Below are 19,382 nucleotides of genomic sequence, written 5' to 3'. Positions count from 1 at the left end.
AACTCTTTAAACAACTATAAGCCAATGAGGAGGAGAGCCAGATCATGGATTCCCTATGCCTGGGCCGACTGGCATAGATGCCATGCCAGAAAATGGTCCCCAGGATCTCACCTAAGTCCTTAGTGACTATTGTGGGCAGCTCTGCCCTCTCAATGCATGGGCAGCGAGATGTCCAGGCAGTGCCAGCCCGGATCACTGCCACCTGTGCACCAACCAGGTTCACCGGGAGGAGATATGAAACCCCCTTGCTCGATCTGTAACCTGACCGATTGACATTTGTGCTGTGCCTCCCCCAGATGTTGTTGACTGGCTCCCTTCCCATCACAGGCCCACCCACCCTGATGCAAAGCCTGAGTTAGCTTGGCACCCTTCTGTTCAACCTGTTGTGACATGTGCCTATTTACATACATGCCTGCAGATTACATACCCATCAACTGAACATAGAGACGCAGAATCTTTTGACATGGAACTCTGGCGTTCAGAGGAAAACCTGATACACCAAAAGCTAAGGAAGTCAGAGACCACAGACAAAGTCTTTGAAAGCAGTTATTTGGAAGAAGAACTGAAGTGAATCACTGGATGTAGTTCATTCACCAGGGGAATTGTAATCATAAATTCAAAAGACATTAAAACGGAGACAGAGGGGCACCATCCTGTCGAGGGAGTCACCAGCCTCCAACCTCGGAGGCTACTGACTATCCTATGCAGGACAGCCGCAGCACAGGATAGAGGGTCTAGCGTCTAGCTGCAGCTTCAGGGAAGAGGACAGAGGGGGACTGGAGACCGGATAGGAAACTGTCCAAAATAGCTTCTGCAGTCTCCTCCCTTCCGCATGTGCATATTAACATTTTTATGATGGCATAAGTATTTCCCTTCATTAGATGCAAGTTGCAACAAACGTTGGTTGTTGCTGTTGTTGTTTGAAAAATCCTACATTTACAAACATAACATTTACACACATTGACCTGGTTTGCATGTAATGGCATTTCCTGGGTTGTTTAATCCATGAATTGTCATGGCCACATGATAGCAGGCAAGCAGGCTACTTCCCACATGCCATCGCTTCTGATTTGCATTCAGTTTCATTACAAAACAAAACAAGAGGAGTGCCCCATTCCTGGCTTATTTAATGTGAAGTCGAAACCTGGAACCCTGGGTTGTTGAGGGAAAAACAACTCAGTGTTTTAACCCAAGAATTGCCAAAACATGTGGTTTATTCATTACACAACAACCCAGAGTTCTGGGTTTAGACGTTGCATCAAACAACTTAGGAATGCGGCTTTCCAGGACCGTTTATGAAAATAGATATAAAGCAAAACTGGCAAGCATGTAGGAAGCACAGTGTGTGCTTTTCTCTGGTACAGTGCTGACTGACTAGTTTAACCCATAGTTAGTCATTACATGTGAACCAGGCCATTGTCTCAATCAGTGTAAAACACATACGGAATAGGATTCAGTCAGGGTACATATACATGACTCCCTCCACAGACTGAAAGCCAAAGGTACAACAAGTCTGTAGTCATCACCAAGGTCCTCAACCTAATAATTATATAGCAGCATGCCTCTGTATACCCAGAAGGACATACATACATACAAGCAATACACATAGAACAAATCCCACATTTTTCAATAAAATACAGTCAGTTTGGTTGTGAAGTAGGACCACTATTTTTATTCATAAACAATTCAGGCTAATTATTCACACATTTTTGTGAGTTCTTTGTCCTTATGCTTTGCTCTCTGATGTTCATATGGGGCCTGAAGACAATGATGAAGCATTTAGAAGAAAAGATGCAACCCAGTAAGCCAGCACTGGAAGTTAGGATAGAGAAGATCTCGACGGCCACCAGGTATTTCCCTTTGGTACTCAGATAGGCTGGAACGAAAGACAGCCAAACACTGCAAAAGACCAACATGCTGAAAGTGATAAATTTGGCTTCATTGAAACTGTCTGGCAACTTTCTTGCGAGGAAAGCTAGTGTAAAGCTAACAATGGCCAGAAAGCCCATGTAGCCCAGGACAGAGTAGAACATGGTGACAGAACCTTCATTACATTCTGCTACCATTTCCTCATTCAGTGAATGCATGTCCATATCTGGGAATGGAGGAAATGTAGCTAGCCAAATCATGCAAATTCCTGCTTGAAGAAAGGAGCAGGAAATGACTATCGAATTTGCCACCCTTTTCCCTACCCATTTCCTTGTTCTGGATCCTGGTTTGGTAGCCATGAAAGCCAGAACCACAGTGACAGTTTTTGCCAAAAGAGAAGAAAGGGCGACTGAGAAGGTGATGCCAAAAGCAGTTTGCCGGAGAAGGCAGGTGATCTTCTTTGGCTCTCCAATGAACAACAAGGTACAGAGGAAGCAAAGAAGGAGGGAGATGAGGAGGATGTAGGTGAGGCTCCGGTTGTTGGCTTTAACAATGGGAGTCTCTTGGTACTTTACAAAGGTTCCAAGTACCAAAGCTGTGACCAAAGCAAAAGCAGCAGCAGACAAAGACAAAGTGATCCCCAAAGGTTCCTCATATGAGAGATAGTGTATAACCTTGGGAATGCATTGATTCTGTTCTAAGTTTGAGTAATGATCTTCTGAACATTCAGTGCAGGAATCCATATCTGGAAAGAAAAAAGTAGTGCTTTTTATATGAGAGATACAGAGCTAATGCAATCTAGAAAGATAGTTGAGGCCTTGAAGCAACAGTGTAGCATGGTTTAAATAACTTCTAATCAGACAGCACTGCTCTAATCCATGTCTGGAAGAACAAAGAAACAAAGAAAAATAGAATAAAAGATAACTCAAATACGAGAGAGAACATGGTGCTTTGAGGTTTAGCATGATAACGTATGAACTGTGAACCAGGACATCTGGGTCTAAATCTCACCTGACCACCACAAGCTCACTGAGAAGCCTCTCTCTCTCTCTCTCTCTCTCTCTCTCTCTCTCTCTCTCTCAGTGAATTCCTTGGGGCACTGTCAGCCTCAGCCCACACCATGCCACTGCCTAAGGTAGGTAAACAAAGATTCCCCCCTCCCACCCACACACACACAACAAAACTGCCCCCCCCCCCAATCAGGCTGCTTCCCATGCACCTGGCCCTGTGGCTGGTGCCAATCACTCATGACTAGTATTGCCAGACCCCCGGGCCCTGCCCAGGGTATCTGGGCCCCACCCTTGACCTTATGGCAGGAGGGGAGGGAAAGAATCTCTGATCGGATGAGAGCTCTCTGCCCCCTCCCTCCCTTGCCTGCTGCCCCCTTCCCCCTTTTAGAAGCATGCCAGCTTCTCCAGCCCACCCTGTGAGTGCCACCAATGTCCCAGACAACTTTGCAGCTCCCCACATTTCTCTCTTTGGCGTGAAGAAGATCTGCCAAGATTGCCTCCACTGGAAGAGATCCTCTTGCTTTTATACAAGTCAAGATATGACCTCTCCTCTCTCTCTCTCTCCCCCACCCCCAGCCCAGAGATGAGGGAGAAAGCAAGCAAGCAAGCACAGGATAGGATAGGATTCCCAGTAGGGCTGTGCACGGATTCCCCACTTTGCTTCTGATGCCGACTCAGACCTTCTGAAGTAGCCCTGCTTCCCTTCAGACCGATTCAGACCCCATCTGCTTTGACTCAGATCGGAATCCAAAGCAAGGTTTGGACATCCGAATCACTTATTTTTGACGTTTTCCCATTGACTTGCATGGGGAAACACAAATGGCCATAACGTTTTCAGTTTTCAAGATAAATACTTGAAATTTGGGGAAGTCTCTTGGCTGAATTTATGGATAAACTTTTGCATGAGCTATTGGTTTTACCATCTGATTTTCTACTTGATATTGAGCATGCATATCGTGTTCCTGGTTCAATACATGGCACTAAAGGGACTTTGGGGACTGTTATTGTTCAATTTTCATGAGTTTCTACAAAAAATTATTTTATGCATCTGGCAAGAGAACAAGGTGAGCTTCGGTGGGGACCAGCAAATGACAAGATTATGCTCTTTCCTGAATATATTAAAGAAATCGCTGACAGAAGAAGGCAATTTACCAAGGCGAGAAGTTTGGCAAAGCAAATTAACCTGCAATATCATATTAAATACTGTATCTGGCTACATTTTGCATTCTTTTTGAAGGCCAGATGAAAAGGTTTTTAAAACCTGATGCTGCAGAGACATTCCTTAGTGGTATTAGAATTAAAACAAGGGAACCAACTCTCTCAGCCTCCAGAGTTGGAATTTAGCCATCTTTACTGTTCTTTTGAAGCACTGCTTGCGTTATAGTTGATAAGATGTCTAGGCAGTATGCCAGAGCAAATGTTTGCATATTTCTGTTTTCTTTCTCCTTTTTTATGTTATATTATAATAAAATGCCTGTTTGTGTGTATATGTGTGTGCACACATATAAATATATTTTTAGATACGATATTACTTAAAATATACAAATGGTTTGCTTTTTTGTTTTTTATCTTTTTCTTTAAAAAAAATCTTATTATTATTATTATTATTATTAACATCATTATGGGATTATGATTATTACTATTCCTTGCTGGCTAAACCTTTAATGTTTGTTAATACATGTTAATTGAATGGTAATATATGGCCAATGGAAATGGATTGTTTGCTCCCATTCCTTTGCTATAAGACTGAGGTTATGACACTGAAAGATAAGGATCATCAGTTTGTGGTGCAGTGGATTGAAGATTTAATAATACCTGCAATGTTTGGAAGAGTGCTGTATAAGTATAATCTGCAGTTGGATTTATATTTGGATATTTGGTTTGCTTTTAGATATAATCCCTTTTTTTCTTTTTCTTTTTTTCCTTCTTCTTTTGCTATCCTCCCTTTTTTCCCCCTCAGAATACTGTATTATTGGAAACTGATGATTTTGATTATGTTGTTGGTATTGTTTATTTCATTTATAAAAATAAAATAAAAATAGGTTTAAAAAAAAAAGAAATTTGGGGAACTCTCAGCTCCCATGGTGGGGAGTCCACCTCCAAAATTTCAGATAGTTTGGCCCAGTATTGTTTGTGCTACGTGCAGGTGAAGTTTGGTTTTTTTTTCACAACTAAAATTCTCAAAGCAAAGAGCTGTTCTGTCATTTTAAAACAGTAGTCACAACTGTTGGGGCATATGATGTTATATCATATGGTATACCATTATAGCTGCATCACAGTTCACATTTTCTAACATTACTGATTTAGCTGTATATCTTCTATTTCACCACTGTGTCAATGTAATATATTCTCTAATATGTTTTACCTTTGTGTTCTCATTCTCTGTGTTAAGGGTGTATGTTTTTCACAGTCATTATGTGGGATAACCAATGGCAGCAGAGTTGGCATGAGTGACTGCTGTTGACTGCTCAACTAGGGATTTTATTAAATCCCTTCCTTCTGTCCTCCATAGGGATATTAGGATTGCATTTAATCTGGTCTGGGTTTTCAGGTCCACCCTTCCATTGGGAAATCCCTGGGGTCCGGCTTGCCTGCGCCTGCATCTTTGCAAGGAGGGAGGGAAATCTCATTGAAAGCAAATTGCCTTTAAGGTTTCTTTGTGCTTTGGAGGCAGTGAAACTTTTAAAAATGACCATGCCAAGCTCTGCATTATGAATGTATTCAGGGAGGGAGGGAAGGCATTTTAAAATAGCGGGGGGGGGCATCCATCAAACTAGTGAGCAAAAGGGAGGAGAAGCAGGCAAGGGTTGAGGAAGAGAATCCTCCCTCTCTTAGATAAAAACTCCAGGGAAGTCAGTGGGAGGGGGAGGTTCCAAGTAAACGCACTGAAGGGGATGAGGGATCTTAAGACTGCTACTCTAAGCAGACTACAGTGTGCTGCTATGCAAACCTACTCAGAAGCAAGCCCCACTGAATTCAATGGCACCTACTCCCAGGAAAGTAAAGGATCAGGTGTCGTTATGAAGCCACACGTTTCAATACAATCTACAAGTCAGTTCAGCCAAACTCCCTCTTTTAATGTTGATTAGCATCTTGTTGCAGTTAGAACTGACACTGGATTCTAAACACTCTGAGGACTGCAGCAGTAAAGCAGAAGGTTTGCTGAGAAAGACAAGACCTCCCTGCGCCCTTACCCCCCAAAAAAGAAAGAAAAAGATAGCCTTACAGCCAATGTGTTTACTCAGAAGCAAGCATTGCAGTGTTGAGAGGAAGCCCCAATGTACTCAGCAGATTCAAAATGTGCTTTGCAATACCAGGATAAAACAGTGAAAATAATGTTAGAGAAGACTGTGTGCCTCAGGACATTAAGATGCATAAAAGGATTTAGAGTTATGGTGATGTTTTCCTAACGTTATTTCTGGAGGTGTCACTTCGCCCCAGGGCACCACCCTCCCACACAATGTAACAGAAGCAAGCAAGCAGGCTGATCTCTCCACTGGGGTGTTCAGAAGGCATCAAAAGAGCTACGAATCTCCAAGGTGGATGAGGCACCTTGTATATCAGCCGCTTCGCTTCGCTGCTGTTCACCTTGTATCACGCGGGGGCACCTCCGAATTAGCCCACTTTGCCTCATTATTCGGGCTTCAGAACAAAGTGATGCACAGCCCTAGTTCCCAGGACTAGAGAAGTGGCTGATGCACTCTTCCTACAAGGCTAAGAGAGACTGGCTGATGTCTGGAGTTGGAATCCCTCTCCTTCTGCTGCTGACTGTGGCTGCAGTTAGGGATGTTCGAGAATTCTGCCACAGGCCCCCAGAGTCCGTGGTGGAACGGCCTCCCCCCCGCCACCCCCCCGAAATCCCCCCTGGAACAGACCTACCTGGCGGCAGATGCGGGTGCGGCAGCAGATGCGGTGGCGGATGCGGCAGTGGATGCGGCGGATGCAGCGGCTCTGGCTCGTCTTCCAGCTGCTGCCGGGCTGCTGCGGCCGCAAATGGCGTGCCTGCATTAGGCTGTGATAGGCTATGTAAATACTTACATAGCCTATCATGGCAAAGAGGAGGGGCGCAAATGGCGGCCACTACGCCATTTGTGCCCCTGCTCTTTGCCATAATAGGCTACATAAGTATTTACGTAGCCTATCACGGCCTAATGCAGGCACGCCATTTGCGGCTGCAGCAGCAAATGGTGGAGCGGCCGCCATTTGCGTCCCTGCCTTTTGTCGTGATAGGCTACGTAAATACTTATGTAGCCTATCACGGCTTAATGCAAGGCTTTGTAAACAGGTGAGAAGGAATGATCCCCTCACTTCAGCTGGACCTTGGAACACCCACTTTTAGCTAAGATTTCTATCGTAATTTCCAACCAGATAAATATTTTCTCATTTTTTGGCCTTTGTGTTTTTTGTTTGAATTACATGCTCTGAGCAATCATGGTTGATGCTTCATGATATCACCAGGGCCCGCCGCCTTGACATCACCATGGGCCATCTCTAGGTATCAGGTTTGGATCCTGAAATCTCAGGGCCTGGGATGTTCCAGACCTGGGAACTCTACTCATGACATCCTTCTGCCCTAACAGCTCAGCTTACTTGGTTTTGGCAATCATAGCAGTAGCATCCTATTGTAAAAACTTGGCTCCCACTTTACTCCTGCGTATTGGATATAGCAGAAGGCAACCACCCTTTAAAATCATCGGGATTCTCAGCTCCCATGGTGGGGAGTCCACCTCCAAAATTTCAGATAGTTTGGCCCAGTATTTATTTATTTATTTATTTATTTCATTTATATCCCGCCTTTTTTCCTCCAAGGAACTCAAGGTGGCATACATAATCCTCCTCCTCAGTATTGTTTGAGCTAGGTGCAGGTGAAATTTGATTTTTTTCCAACTAAAATTCTCAAAGCAAAGAGCTGTTCTGTCATTTTAAAACAGTAGTGACAACTGTTGGGAGATATGATGAATACCCAACATGACACAAGCAGGAACTGAACACTAAACAAGGGTGGCAGTGGTATCTGGAAGCTGAGCTGGGAATGGAGGGGGGGGATTCTCATTTCACCACCCATCCCATTCTGCCAACTCAGCAAGAGGCTTGCTGAGCCTAATGGTAGGGCTGATGTTGGGTGCTGTGTCTACCTGGGTTTGATTTCTTTTGGATGGTAGGCACTGGAGGCTTATGGCATTTTTCAGTATTTGAGTTTATTTACAAATAGGCAGGTTGGACATAGGTGGAAGAAAACACTTCAGTATCAACCCTGCCTGTCTCACATCAGATCTCCAGAGAGTGAGATGTAATCCTGAAATGTTTTCATTCAGAGCTTACAGCTCAATTCAGTCTCATTCTCCACCTTTTGTCTCCCTCTCCCAAGAGTTCTTGTAGTGTTTCTCAGTCACACCTAGCTTGCCTTGTCTCCTCCCTCTTGCTGGGGAGAGTGAATAAGGATGAGTCACCTTTTCTAACTATCTCCAAGCCCTTCCAGGGCATTTTTCTTTACATTCTATAACAGAAGATGTGTCTTGAAACTTTGCCACTGACTATTAAGGAACATTTGTAGTCCTTCCGGCTCTATTAACCCTCTTCAGTCCAGTTCCCCACAAACTTAGAACATATCTGTCTGCCTGCCTATCATTCATCCATCTACAACTGTATATAGTAAAATTTTCACAGACACTATAATTCTTCTCCCTGGCATCTAGCTTTCTATATGGAGTGATTTCTTTCTGTCTTGATATAGATAATATTGAATTACGTGATTGATATGGAGTCAGACACAGAGCTATCCTGATCCAAAGTATGTATCTCCGTTTGTTCACCGTGTTCTTTATCAGTAGCTACTTATATATGTCATTCTTCTTCCCTTTACCTATGAACCACATTTCCAACTAAAACAAACCATGAATCCAACATGTTTAGCGTGAAAAAGCACAACCAAGCATAACTAGGCCTGAATGTAAAAGAGAGGTTTACATTCTTGTATAAGAAGGGCTCTACCTATAGCCTGATATCCAAGGGTGGGTGACATCTTCCTACTCCTTCCAGACCAAAGGTCAAGCCAATTTTCATTACATCAGTTTTGCTGGATATGGTTTAATATATCATAAGCTGGACATCTGTGAAGAACTATGACTCCTACCCTTCTGATTTGAAATCTTCCCTTCTGCACATGGAGTACAATCGTAACAGCAAAATGGCTCCCCTTCTTTCTTTTTCCTGATGTAACCAGGATGGCAGTTGTCAGTACACACAGAAATGGGCAGCACCTAGTTAGAAACATCAGTGGAGAATGGTTAGGACTGAGGAAAAGATGTTTTGATAGTTGTGGTTCCAGTTGCGGGCGTAAAGAAACACGTTGTTCTAAATGGGGTAGATTGTATTGATTGATAATACTTTTATACTGCTTGAAATTATAGGATCTCTAAGGAGAAGTCATAAAAAGTATTAAAATCATGTCAAATTACACAATTAATAAACATTTGTGAGACAACCACAAAAGCAAACAAATCAAAAGATACAATAAAATGGAGCAGGATCAAGATTATCTATTCTAAGACAGGGAAGGATTGTGTAAACATTTTTAGGAGACTTTTAGAGCATACCATATTTTTTGCCTCCCAAATCACAGGGGGGAGTGTTTTTCAGAGGGTTTGCACCACTATTAAGAAGGCCCACTTTTGAAATGAAGAATGTAAGAACATAAGAAGAGCCATGCTGGATCAGACCAAGGGTCCATCTAGTCCAGCTTTCCTGTTCACACAGTGACCAACCAGCTGCCCATGGGAAACCCACAAGCAGGATAATGAGTGCAGCAGCACCCTCCCACCCATGTTCCCCAGCAACTGGTGTACATAGGCATACTGCCTCTGATACTGGAGGTAGCATATTGCTATCAGAAGTAATAGCCATTGATAGCCGTCTCCTCCAGAAATTTCTCTAACCCCCTTTTAAACAGGGATGTTGCAAGCGTCCATGTAGGAGGTGGACTCTGCCGGACTCTCCCCTGCTCAGTCCCCTGGGTTCAGCTCACCAAGCCACCCCACCCACCCACCCACCAAGCTGCATGGGCTGCCAGGACTTACCAGTCCTGCCTGTGAGCACCTGCAGCCAAGTCACAAATGGCGACTTGCTATTTTTCATAAATTAAATCTTGTGCGCAACAACTGGCACTTTCTGGCCAGCCATTGTGTGCAAGATTTTTTTTTCTAAGTTGCTGCTGTTACATGGCTCAATGGGGGGGGCACTCCTTTCTCCTCCTCCCATCCAACCTCCTGTGAAGGCAGTGGCTTCCTGGGAGGAGGGAGACAAGAGGAAAGCCCCTCAACCACCCTCCTCTCATCAAGCCGCTGCCCCAGAGTAGCTGGCCTGGGATGGGAGGTAAAGAAAGGAACGATCCTCACACACACACAAACACACACACACACACACCACATTACAACTATAGAGCCCCTTTTATGCAAGATGGGGCTCTATATTTTCATTGATTTATTGTTGTGCACAACGGTGACCAGAAAGAGCCAGTTCTCCAACATTAGAGGCCACTTAATTTTGTGGAAATGGTCCTTTCCGGTCACCTTTGTGCACAACTATAACTCTATAAAAATTTAGCCCCATCTTGCATAAAAGGTGGTGGCTCTCACAAAGGAGCAGGCAGCTATGACTAGGGATGGCGGAGAATTCCACCATGGACCCCAGTGAGGCTGGATTCTAAAGAATCTGGCCCCCAGGAGTCCGTGGCAGAATGGAGCACTTACCTCTGCCCCCCTCTGGAATCCTCTTCGGCCGGATCCTCCTTTCAGCAATCCTGCGGAGCTGCCGGCTGGCTCCTGAGCACCAGCGATACTGTGCCATTTGCGTACCTGTTCTTTCACGTGATAGGCTATGCAAATATTTGCTTGCCTATCGTGTGAAAAAGCAGGGATGCAAATGGCATCCACTATGCCATTTGCAGCTGTAAAGGTATTAGTTTAAGCTAAATGCAGCCATTTACGGCTGCATTTACCTTAAACTAAGACCTTTATGGCCGCAAATGGCGTACTGGACACCATTTGCATCTGCAGTCAATCCCCCTCAGCCAGCGATACAGCAATGGTGGCCGCATCGCTGGCGCTTCTAAGCCGGCCAGTGGCTCCGCAGAATCGCTGTGGAGTGGAGCCAGCTGGCCAGGATTCTGGGGGGAGGAATGGATCGCCTGCCCCCCCCCCACAGGCGGATTCCCCCCGGAGCAGCAGGTAGGGAATCCGCCCATCCCTAGCTATGACACACTCCTGGACAGATCACCAAGCCCTCGTGCAGCCTGGCTTGCATGGGCGGGTGGAAGCAGTGGCTGCTTGCGCACCCACAAAGCATGGACTCTAATGTGTTCTTCCATCGCTACTTTTAAAGCCATCCAAGTTGGTGGACATGACTACATCTTGTGGGAGATAATAGGGATGCTGTGGAGTCTGAGAGTTGGGTGGAGTCTGGTGGACTCCCCCCCGCTCGGCCTCCCAGACTCCAGTCTGTGGACTGCCTCGCTTGCCAGACTCAGGGCTCACTGAGTCAGGCAAGCTCAGCAGTCTCCACTCCCTCTCTGAGCCGCCATTTTGCTCAAAATGGCATCTCTTTCTTTTTTACGAAAGGGGCTTTTTATGCAAATGGCAGCCTTAAAGGGGCCGTTTACAGAAAATTAAAGGTGAACCGGGTTGGCTGGCTGGCAGGTGTCCGCCAAGCCGCAAGTGAGGCTTACCCAGGTGTGTTCTCCCATCCCAAGTAGCAAATTCCATAGCTTGACTATGCGCTGTGTGAAGTACTTCCTTTTATCTGTCCTGAATCTCCCACCAGTCAGCTTCATGGGATGACCCTGGGTTCTAGTATGATGAGAGATGTAATGTGGCAACATTCAGTAGGATGTGGAATGGGCATGAAGGACTCCTCTGAACATCTTAAATGGCAGCTGGGTATCTATAGGGAAAGGTGGTCTGCTAGTTACTCTGGTCCTGACTTATTTAGAGCTTTGTATGTCAAGCACATAACCTTGAACATAGTTTCAGAGTTAATATGCACAGGACATACTCCCTTTTTTGCCTCCCAAATTACATGTGAGAGTGTTTTCTTGTTGGGTGTGCACCAGAACTGAGAAGGCCCATTTTTGAGATGTAATGTGGTGACTTTTTGTTGGATGCATAATGGGCCAGAAAGGCTTCCTGTGAAAGTCTTAAAGGTTGGCTTGGTCCATATAGGGAAGGCAGCCCGCTAGGTGCCCTGTTCACTACCTATTTAGAGCTTTGTATGACAACAACAGAACCTTGAAAATGGCTTGGTAGAAAATAAACACCCAGTGCAGTTCTTTCAACACAAATGTGTACATGACTGGGTGCCCCACTGACCAACCTAGTTGCTGCATTCTGCAGTAGCTGCAGCTCCTGAACCAGGTGAAGGGCAGCCCCACATACAGTGCATGACATTAATCCAATCATGAGGTTACCAGGGCATGAACCACAGTGGCTAGGATATCCCTATCCCGGAATGGGTGTAGTTACCACACCAGCTGAATTTGGTAATGGGTGCTCTGCGCCACTGGGTCTCCAGTGACAAAGATGGATACAGAGCACCCCGAAACTACAGGCCTGTTCATTCAGAGGTAGTGCAACCCCAACCAGAACAGGTAAACAACCCGATTCCTGGACCTGGTCACCAGCCAGCTGCAGGGTCTCTGTCTGGTCAGTTTTAGTTTACTAGCCCTCATGCAGCCCCATGCAGCTCATGCAACCCTACATCCAGGCACCAGTTCAGAATATGCACAGCCTCTCCTGACTCAGATATTACAGAGAAAAAGAGCTGGGTGTCATCAGCATCCTGCCCCAAATCTCTTAATAGTCACACCCAACTGCATCACCTAGATCTTAAACAACATGAGGGACAAAATAGTGTGCTGTGACACTCCACAGTTCAACTGCCATAGGTCTGAAGAACACTCACCCAATCTCTGGAGCAGAGCCAGTATATAAGAGCCAACCCAATGTAAAATGGTGTCCGCAACTCCCAACTCACAGAGACTGTACAAAAGGATACCGTGGTCAATGGTAGGGATGTACGAAAGTCACTTACCTTTCCACAGATTCTGTTGATGGGGGGGAGGCATTCCGTCCCTCCCCCCGGAATCCTCAACGGGGGGGAGGCGATCCGTTCCTCCCCCCCCCCGGAATCCTCGATGGCCAGCTGTGCTCCACGGCAGCTCTGCGGAGCAGCCAGCCAGGCCCAGCCCAGCCCAGAGCCGTCTGCAGCCAGATTTGCGGCCTCGGAGGGCTCGGGGGGGGGAACCACGTACGCAAATGGCGGCAGCTATGGCCGCCACCATTTGTGTTCCTTATTTTGGGCCGTCTTAATCTACATAAATATTTACATAGACTATGATGGTGAAAATAAAGGGGAACACAAATAGTGTAGCGGGCACTATTTGCGTCCCTTTTTGATTCACTGTTTTAGCCTACATAAATCTTTACGTAGGCTAAAACGGCGAATCAAAAAGGGATGCAAATAGCGCCTGCTACGCTATTTGCGTTCCCCTTTATTTTCGCCATCATAGTCTACGTAAATATTTACGTACACTAAGATGGCCAAAAATAAGGAACGCAAATGGTGGCGGCCATAGCCACCGCCATTTGCGTACGTGGTTTTGTTTTTTTGTTTTTTTAACCCAGCCATGATAGGCTACGTAAAGATTTACATAGCCTATCACGTCTTTTTTTTTTAACCCAGCCATGATAGGCCAAGTAAATCTTTACATAGCCTATCACGTCATTTTTGTGTGGTTTTTTTTACAAGACAAATGGCGGCGGCGGCCGGTCAGAAGACCAGCTGCCGCAGCCGCCACCACTGCAGCCGCCACCGCCCGGAAGATCCACCCCAGGTAAGTCTAGTCCCGGGGGGGATCCGCAGGGGGGCAGGGGGGGCAGGCCGTTCATTCGGCCTCACCAAGATCCATGGCGGAATTCTCTGACATCCCTAGATAGGGATGTACGAAAGTCACTTACCTGAACCCAAAAGTTGATTCGCGGTGGGGGGGAGGTGCTCCATCCCTCCCCCCAAAATTCTGGTGGGGGAGGCGTGCCGTCCATCCCACCGCGAATCCTGTCCTGCCGGGACGCAAATGGCAGCGGCCGTAGCCGCCACTGTTTGCGTCCCTGCAGTCAGCTGTGATAGGCTACGTAAATGTTTACGTAGCCTATCACGGCTGAGTGGAGAAAAAAAAACGCGTGTACGCAAATGGCGGCACCCATAGGCACCGCCATTTGCATTCCTTATTTTGGCACTGTAGTCTACGTAAACATTTACGTAGACTATGGCGAAAATAAGGGGAACGCAAATAGCGTTCCCCTTATTTTCGCCGTACTCTACGTAAATGTTTACGTAGACTACAGTGCCAAAATAAGGAATGCAAATGGCGGTGCCTATGGGTGCCGCCATTTGCGTACACGCGTTTTTTTTTCTCCACTCAGCTGTGATAGGCTACGTAAACATTTATGTAGCCTATCACGGTATTTTTTAAAAATCTAGCCGTGATAGGCTACGTAAATCTTTATGTAGCCTATCACTTTTTCTTCTTTTTTTTTAACTTGGAAATGGCGGCAGCGGCAGCTGGTCAGAAGACTGGCCGCCGCCGCCGCACCGCTGCCAAACCGCCGCCGAACCACCGCCAGAGCCGCCCCAGCCAGGGAGATTCGCCCAAGGTAAGTCCCTTCCCGGGGGGGAGGGGGGGCAGACCATTTCACCACCGATTTCAGGGGGCCAAATGCGCTGGCATTCAGCCTCCCCGAGATTCGTGACGAAATTCTCTGACATCCCTAGTCTTACACCACTTGTACGTCAGCAATCTTCCAACTTGTTTATTGTCCTAAGATTCCCAGTAAGCCAGGGAGCCATCCAAATGCCACAGTACTGAAGAATACTGTCTTCAGTGCCCTCAGTGTCCCCATGCATCCAGCTTCCATTTAGACCTTCATGAATTGAGCACAAAGGTTAGAAAAGGTCTGTGTAAGCACATTCCTTTTTGGCAATGTATAGGGGAGTCAGGGTTGTCTGATCCAGACTGTTACCACAACAGGGGGGAACAATGGTTTAAAGTCCACCTAAGCATGCCCATGCTATGGTCCACATCTGTGTAGTAAAGGGTAGCCTGACATTGTGAGGTCTCATCCCTGAACTAAAGGAGTAGGCATGGAATACAGAATGCCATTGATTTCCTCAGAAAATATCTTTGAAAACACTTAAGAACTTTCAGCATTCTAGCTTCAGAATGACACTGAGCATGCATGATATAGCTTTGCCAGCCTTTGCTATCATAGGCTATAATAGGACAGAAAAAGAGTGATTTTTTGAACCACTACTCAGAATATCACCAAAAAAATCAAAGGCATACCTCCTCAACAAGCAAGAATAAAGGACATCAGTAGTTTTCACTAAAATGTGAAAGAAAGATATGACCTGCCAATTTGAAAATGGAGAAAACACATGTCTAAATGTGTCGATTTTCAGCACATTTTAATTTGCTGTACCTGTGGCAATTTCTAACAGATTTATTTGAGAGTCCATACAATTGTAGATCTCATAATTAGAACACAGATGCCAGGTTTCCAGCTATTAGCTCAACAGGTGACAATTTTATAAGCAATAGAATTATGAGGATTATAATGGTGGAACGTGTGTGTGTGTGTGTGTGTGTGTGTGTGTCTGACTCACCTTAACTAAAGGGGCACTCCCATGCCTCTTTAATTTATATCGTAGTTCTATTGTTCTGACTCACCTGGGTATGTTGAACGTGAGAGGTGGTGTAAAATATTTTGAAACAAACAGTGTTACATCTTGTAAGATTCTTTCTGCCTCACCTGGTTAAATGTCCTAGGCCACACAATGCTTTTATCATACACTGTTAATTTATTTCCAGTAGGAGCTATTGGACTGAACTTTCCAACTTCAACTTTCAGAAAAGATTGATTTGGGAAAATTATCCAGTTTGTAATGTCAAATCCTGTGACTACTTCTCCATTTTCATCAAACTGTATTGTCTCTCCTGCACTGTTGTTGAATGAGACACCCTTTAGAAAGGGATGGAGCTAAATTCAAAGAATTAAAAGATAGAAAGGGAGAACAAAGGGAGAACACTATCTTATTGACATACCTATCCAAGGTACGTTGAGATTATTTTACATATGCCTGGGTCTTGCTTCCTAAATGCTTTACCTCAGCATTCTGTGGGTGGAGGGATGCAAAATCTTTCCCTGAAAATAATGGTGTGCCACGGTTATTAACTAGGTGGAAACACAAATTTGTGGCAAATCATTTTGGTTCACTGGGGTTTGAGCTATGTCCCTTGCTCCATTCTTTCTTAACGTGTCCCTCCAGAAAAAAAGTTACTGATTAAGTGTCTATAGAAAAGGAGATGGAGACAACAAGCAAACAGATATGTGCTAACCTTAACTAGGGATGTATAGTTAACTGTTACTTCTGGTCTGGAGGGGGTCTGCAGCAGGGATATCCAGGCCACTTGGGGCCTTGACTATTTCCCCAGAGTCTTACCAGTCTGACAGATTTCGTGGGGCAGCTCTCCTCCATTCTAAATGGTGTGATCAGCTAATGGTGGCTGCCATTAGACAATTGCAGGAAAAATACAGCCATAAATTGCATAGTTTATGGCATTTGCAGCCATAAAACACTTCTGTCTATGTACATTGTGGCTGTTTACGCCACAGTTTACATAGAAGAATGTGCTTTAGGTCGGCAAATGCTGTAAACTATGCAATCTGTAGCTGTATTTTTCCTGTGATTGACTAATGGTGGCTGCCATTAGCCGATGGAACTGTTTAGAATGGAGGAGAGCCGCTCTGTGGGAAATCCGATGGACCTGGATGTGAGTGGGGTCAGTCCGCTGCGGACTTCACAAGTCAGATTTTTGAGAATCCAGCCTGATTTGAATCCGCAGCAGATTTCTCAGCTATCCCTAACCTTAACCCTAATAACTAGGGATGTACGAAAGTCACTTACCTTTTCGCAGGGGTGATTCGCAGTGGGGGGGAGGCGCTCCGCACCTCCCCCCGAAATCCTAACCTGGCCGGCTTGGCTCCGCAGCAACTCCACGGGGCCACTGACCAGGTGCATTCGCAGGCATCTGGAGCCTGCGGACGCAAATGGCAGCGGCTACGGTGGCCGCCGTTTGCGTTCATTTTTTGGCCGTGATAGGCTACGTAAATATTTACGTAGCCTATCACAGCGAAAGACAAGGGCGCAAATGGCTGCCGCTATGCCATTTGCACCCCTCTATTTTACCGTGATAGGCTACGTAAATATTTACGTAGCCTATGACGGCAAAAAAAAACAAGAACACAAATGGCGGCCGCTACAGTAGCCGCCATTTGCGTTCCCTTTTTTTGCCGTGATAGGCTCCGTAAATATTTACGTAGCCTATGACAGCAAAAAAACAGAAACATAAATGGCGGCTGCAGCGGCCGCCATTTGCATTCCCTTTTTTTTGCCGTGATAGGCTATGTAAATACTTATGTAGCCTATGCCTATCACAGCCTCTGCAGGGACGCAAATGGCAACCCTGCATTAGCCATGATAGGCTACGTAAGTAGGGATGGCGGAGAATTCCGCCACGGATTTCAGTGAGGCCAAATGCACTGGCATTCGGCCCCCTGAAATCCATGGCGGAACGGCCTCCCACCCCCCACCCCCCCGTGGATTCCCCCCCGGGACGAAGCTTACCTGGGGCGGATGTTCCAGTGGCAGCAGCTCCGGACTGGCTGCCACAGCCGCCATTTGCATCTGCTGTTTGCCGTGATAGGCTACGTAAGTATTTACATAGCTTATCATGGCAAGCCCCCCCAAAAAAACCACATACGCAAATGGCGGCGTCTATGGCGGCCGCCATTTGCGTTCTCTATTTTTAGCCATTTTAGCCTACGTAAATATTTACGTAGGCTATTACGGTGAAAAAAAGGGGAACGCAAATAGCGTAGTGGACGCTATTTGCGTTCCTTTTTTTTTCGCCAGCTTACATAAATATTTACGTAGGCTAAAACGGCGGGAAAAAATAATAAAACAGTGAAAAATAGGGAACGCAAATGGTGGCCACTGTAGCCGCCGCCATTTGCGTACGCTGTTGCTGTTTTTTTGCCTGCCGTGATAGGCTACGTAAATACTTACATAGCCTATCATGGCAGCCTGGCTGGATGCAAATGGCGGCCGCTACAGCAGCTGCCATTTGCGTCCACAGCAGCCAGTCCACAGCCAGACCTCCAGCTGTGGACGGCCCTGGCCGGCTGCTCCACAGAGCTGCTGTGGAGCGGAGCCAGCCAGGCAGGATTCTGGGGGGGAGCACCAGATCACCTCCCCCCCCATTGAGAATTCTGGGGGGAGGGACAGAGCACCTGCCCCCTACCGCAAATCAATCCACGAAAAGGTAATGTAGCCTATCACGGCCTAAATAGGGAAGCGAATGGCGCCCACAGACATGGCCGCCATTCACAAAGCAGTGCGAACAGCACCAGGTAAGTACTCCGTTTCACACGCTTTTCATGGGGTGGTGGGGCGGGGGGCTTTGTTCCGCCACAGATTTTGGGGGGCCGCATGCACTGGCATTCAGCTTCACTGAGATCCGTGGTGGAATTCTCTGACATCCTTACTAATAACTTGAATACTATGACATTAAGAAAAGCTCCATTGAGAACCTGGGAAGACCTACATCATGGGTAGCTTTTGTGGGATTTAATATAGAGAGGAAATAATACAGGTCGCATTGTTACCAGTTTACCTTCCCCACAGCAATCCACCCCCCAGAAACAAATAAGACATGTGCTTGTGATTGAACATACCTGCCAGGCCTGCACATTCCAGGGCACCAGCCTTCTTCTAGAAACCCGTAATTTGTGTTTGGATCTTGAGAGATGCATGGAATGCAGAGCATGTGCCACAGCGAGGGCAGCATTGTAAAGACTGTAGCTGTGACTTGTCATACTCATTTCAAACAAAGTTCCAGGAAGGCTCTCCAGTTTCTCCTCCCCACTGCAGTCTTTCTTTGTCACCTCACCCTTACTGGGGGTTTTCAGTGAACAGCTGAAGGCCTTCTCCCAGAAGTCCTGGATGAATCCATCTTGTTTTGCCCAAGAAGGATTTACACTCTGAAGAAATTGGCTGAATCCTAATGGTTCCTTTGAGTGGACTGCAAAGGATAGCATGCCATGCAAGGATTGTATATCTTGACCAATTACAGTGGTGCTTACTGTGAAATCCCAGTATGTTGTCATAATCCATACCTTACTTACAGGTGAATCCAGCACTGCTCTCTGCAGAAGTGAGCTTATTTTAATTATATATGGATGTGAAGAATCAGCAAGAAATACATTGGCCTTGCTTTCTAAGAAAACTGAATTCTTTTCCAGTTCACTAGGCAACAACTTTGCCTTTCCACCATGTTTTCCCAAAGTTGACATTTTTTCTACAAAGGCAACACAGATGCCTTCCTGTGAAAGC

At 45.9% G+C, this 19,382-nt stretch overlaps 1 protein-coding gene across 1 annotated transcript; it reads right to left on the bottom strand.

Annotated features, from left to right (window-relative positions):
- Nucleotides 1-1,691: 1,691 nt before the first annotated feature.
- Nucleotides 1,692-19,087, bottom strand: LOC146341721 (vomeronasal type-2 receptor 26-like). The gene is made up of 4 exons (XM_084807623.1): nt 18,725-19,087; nt 15,740-15,949; nt 9,013-9,139; nt 1,692-2,614 (listed from the first exon to the last, which is right to left on the bottom strand). The coding sequence occupies exons 1-4, from the start codon at nt 19,085-19,087 to the stop codon at nt 1,692-1,694; spliced, it is 1,623 nt and encodes a 540-aa protein (XP_084663749.1).
- Between the last annotated feature and the right edge of the window lie 295 nt (nt 19,088-19,382).

The sequence above is a fragment of the Heloderma suspectum genome, chromosome 6 (assembly GCF_057233095.1).
Source record: "Heloderma suspectum isolate Gila_16-S chromosome 6, 16-S_ref, whole genome shotgun sequence".
NCBI lineage: Eukaryota > Metazoa > Chordata > Lepidosauria > Squamata > Helodermatidae > Heloderma > Heloderma suspectum.
This window is presented reverse-complemented; position numbering and strand designations above follow the sequence as displayed.

Coding starts and splice junctions, on each gene's coding strand:
- LOC146341721 (XM_084807623.1), bottom strand. CDS start 19,087: ATGCTATCCTTTGCAGTCCACTCAAAGGAACCATTAGGATTCAGCCAA. Junction 15,950..18,724: donor GGAATGTGCAGGCCTGGCAG/GTATGTTCAATC, acceptor CCCTTTCTAAAG/GGTGTCTCATTCAACAACAG. Junction 9,140..15,739: donor GGCCTAGGACATTTAACCAG/GTGAGGCAGAAA, acceptor GTTTCTAACTAG/GTGCTGCCCATTTCTGTGTG.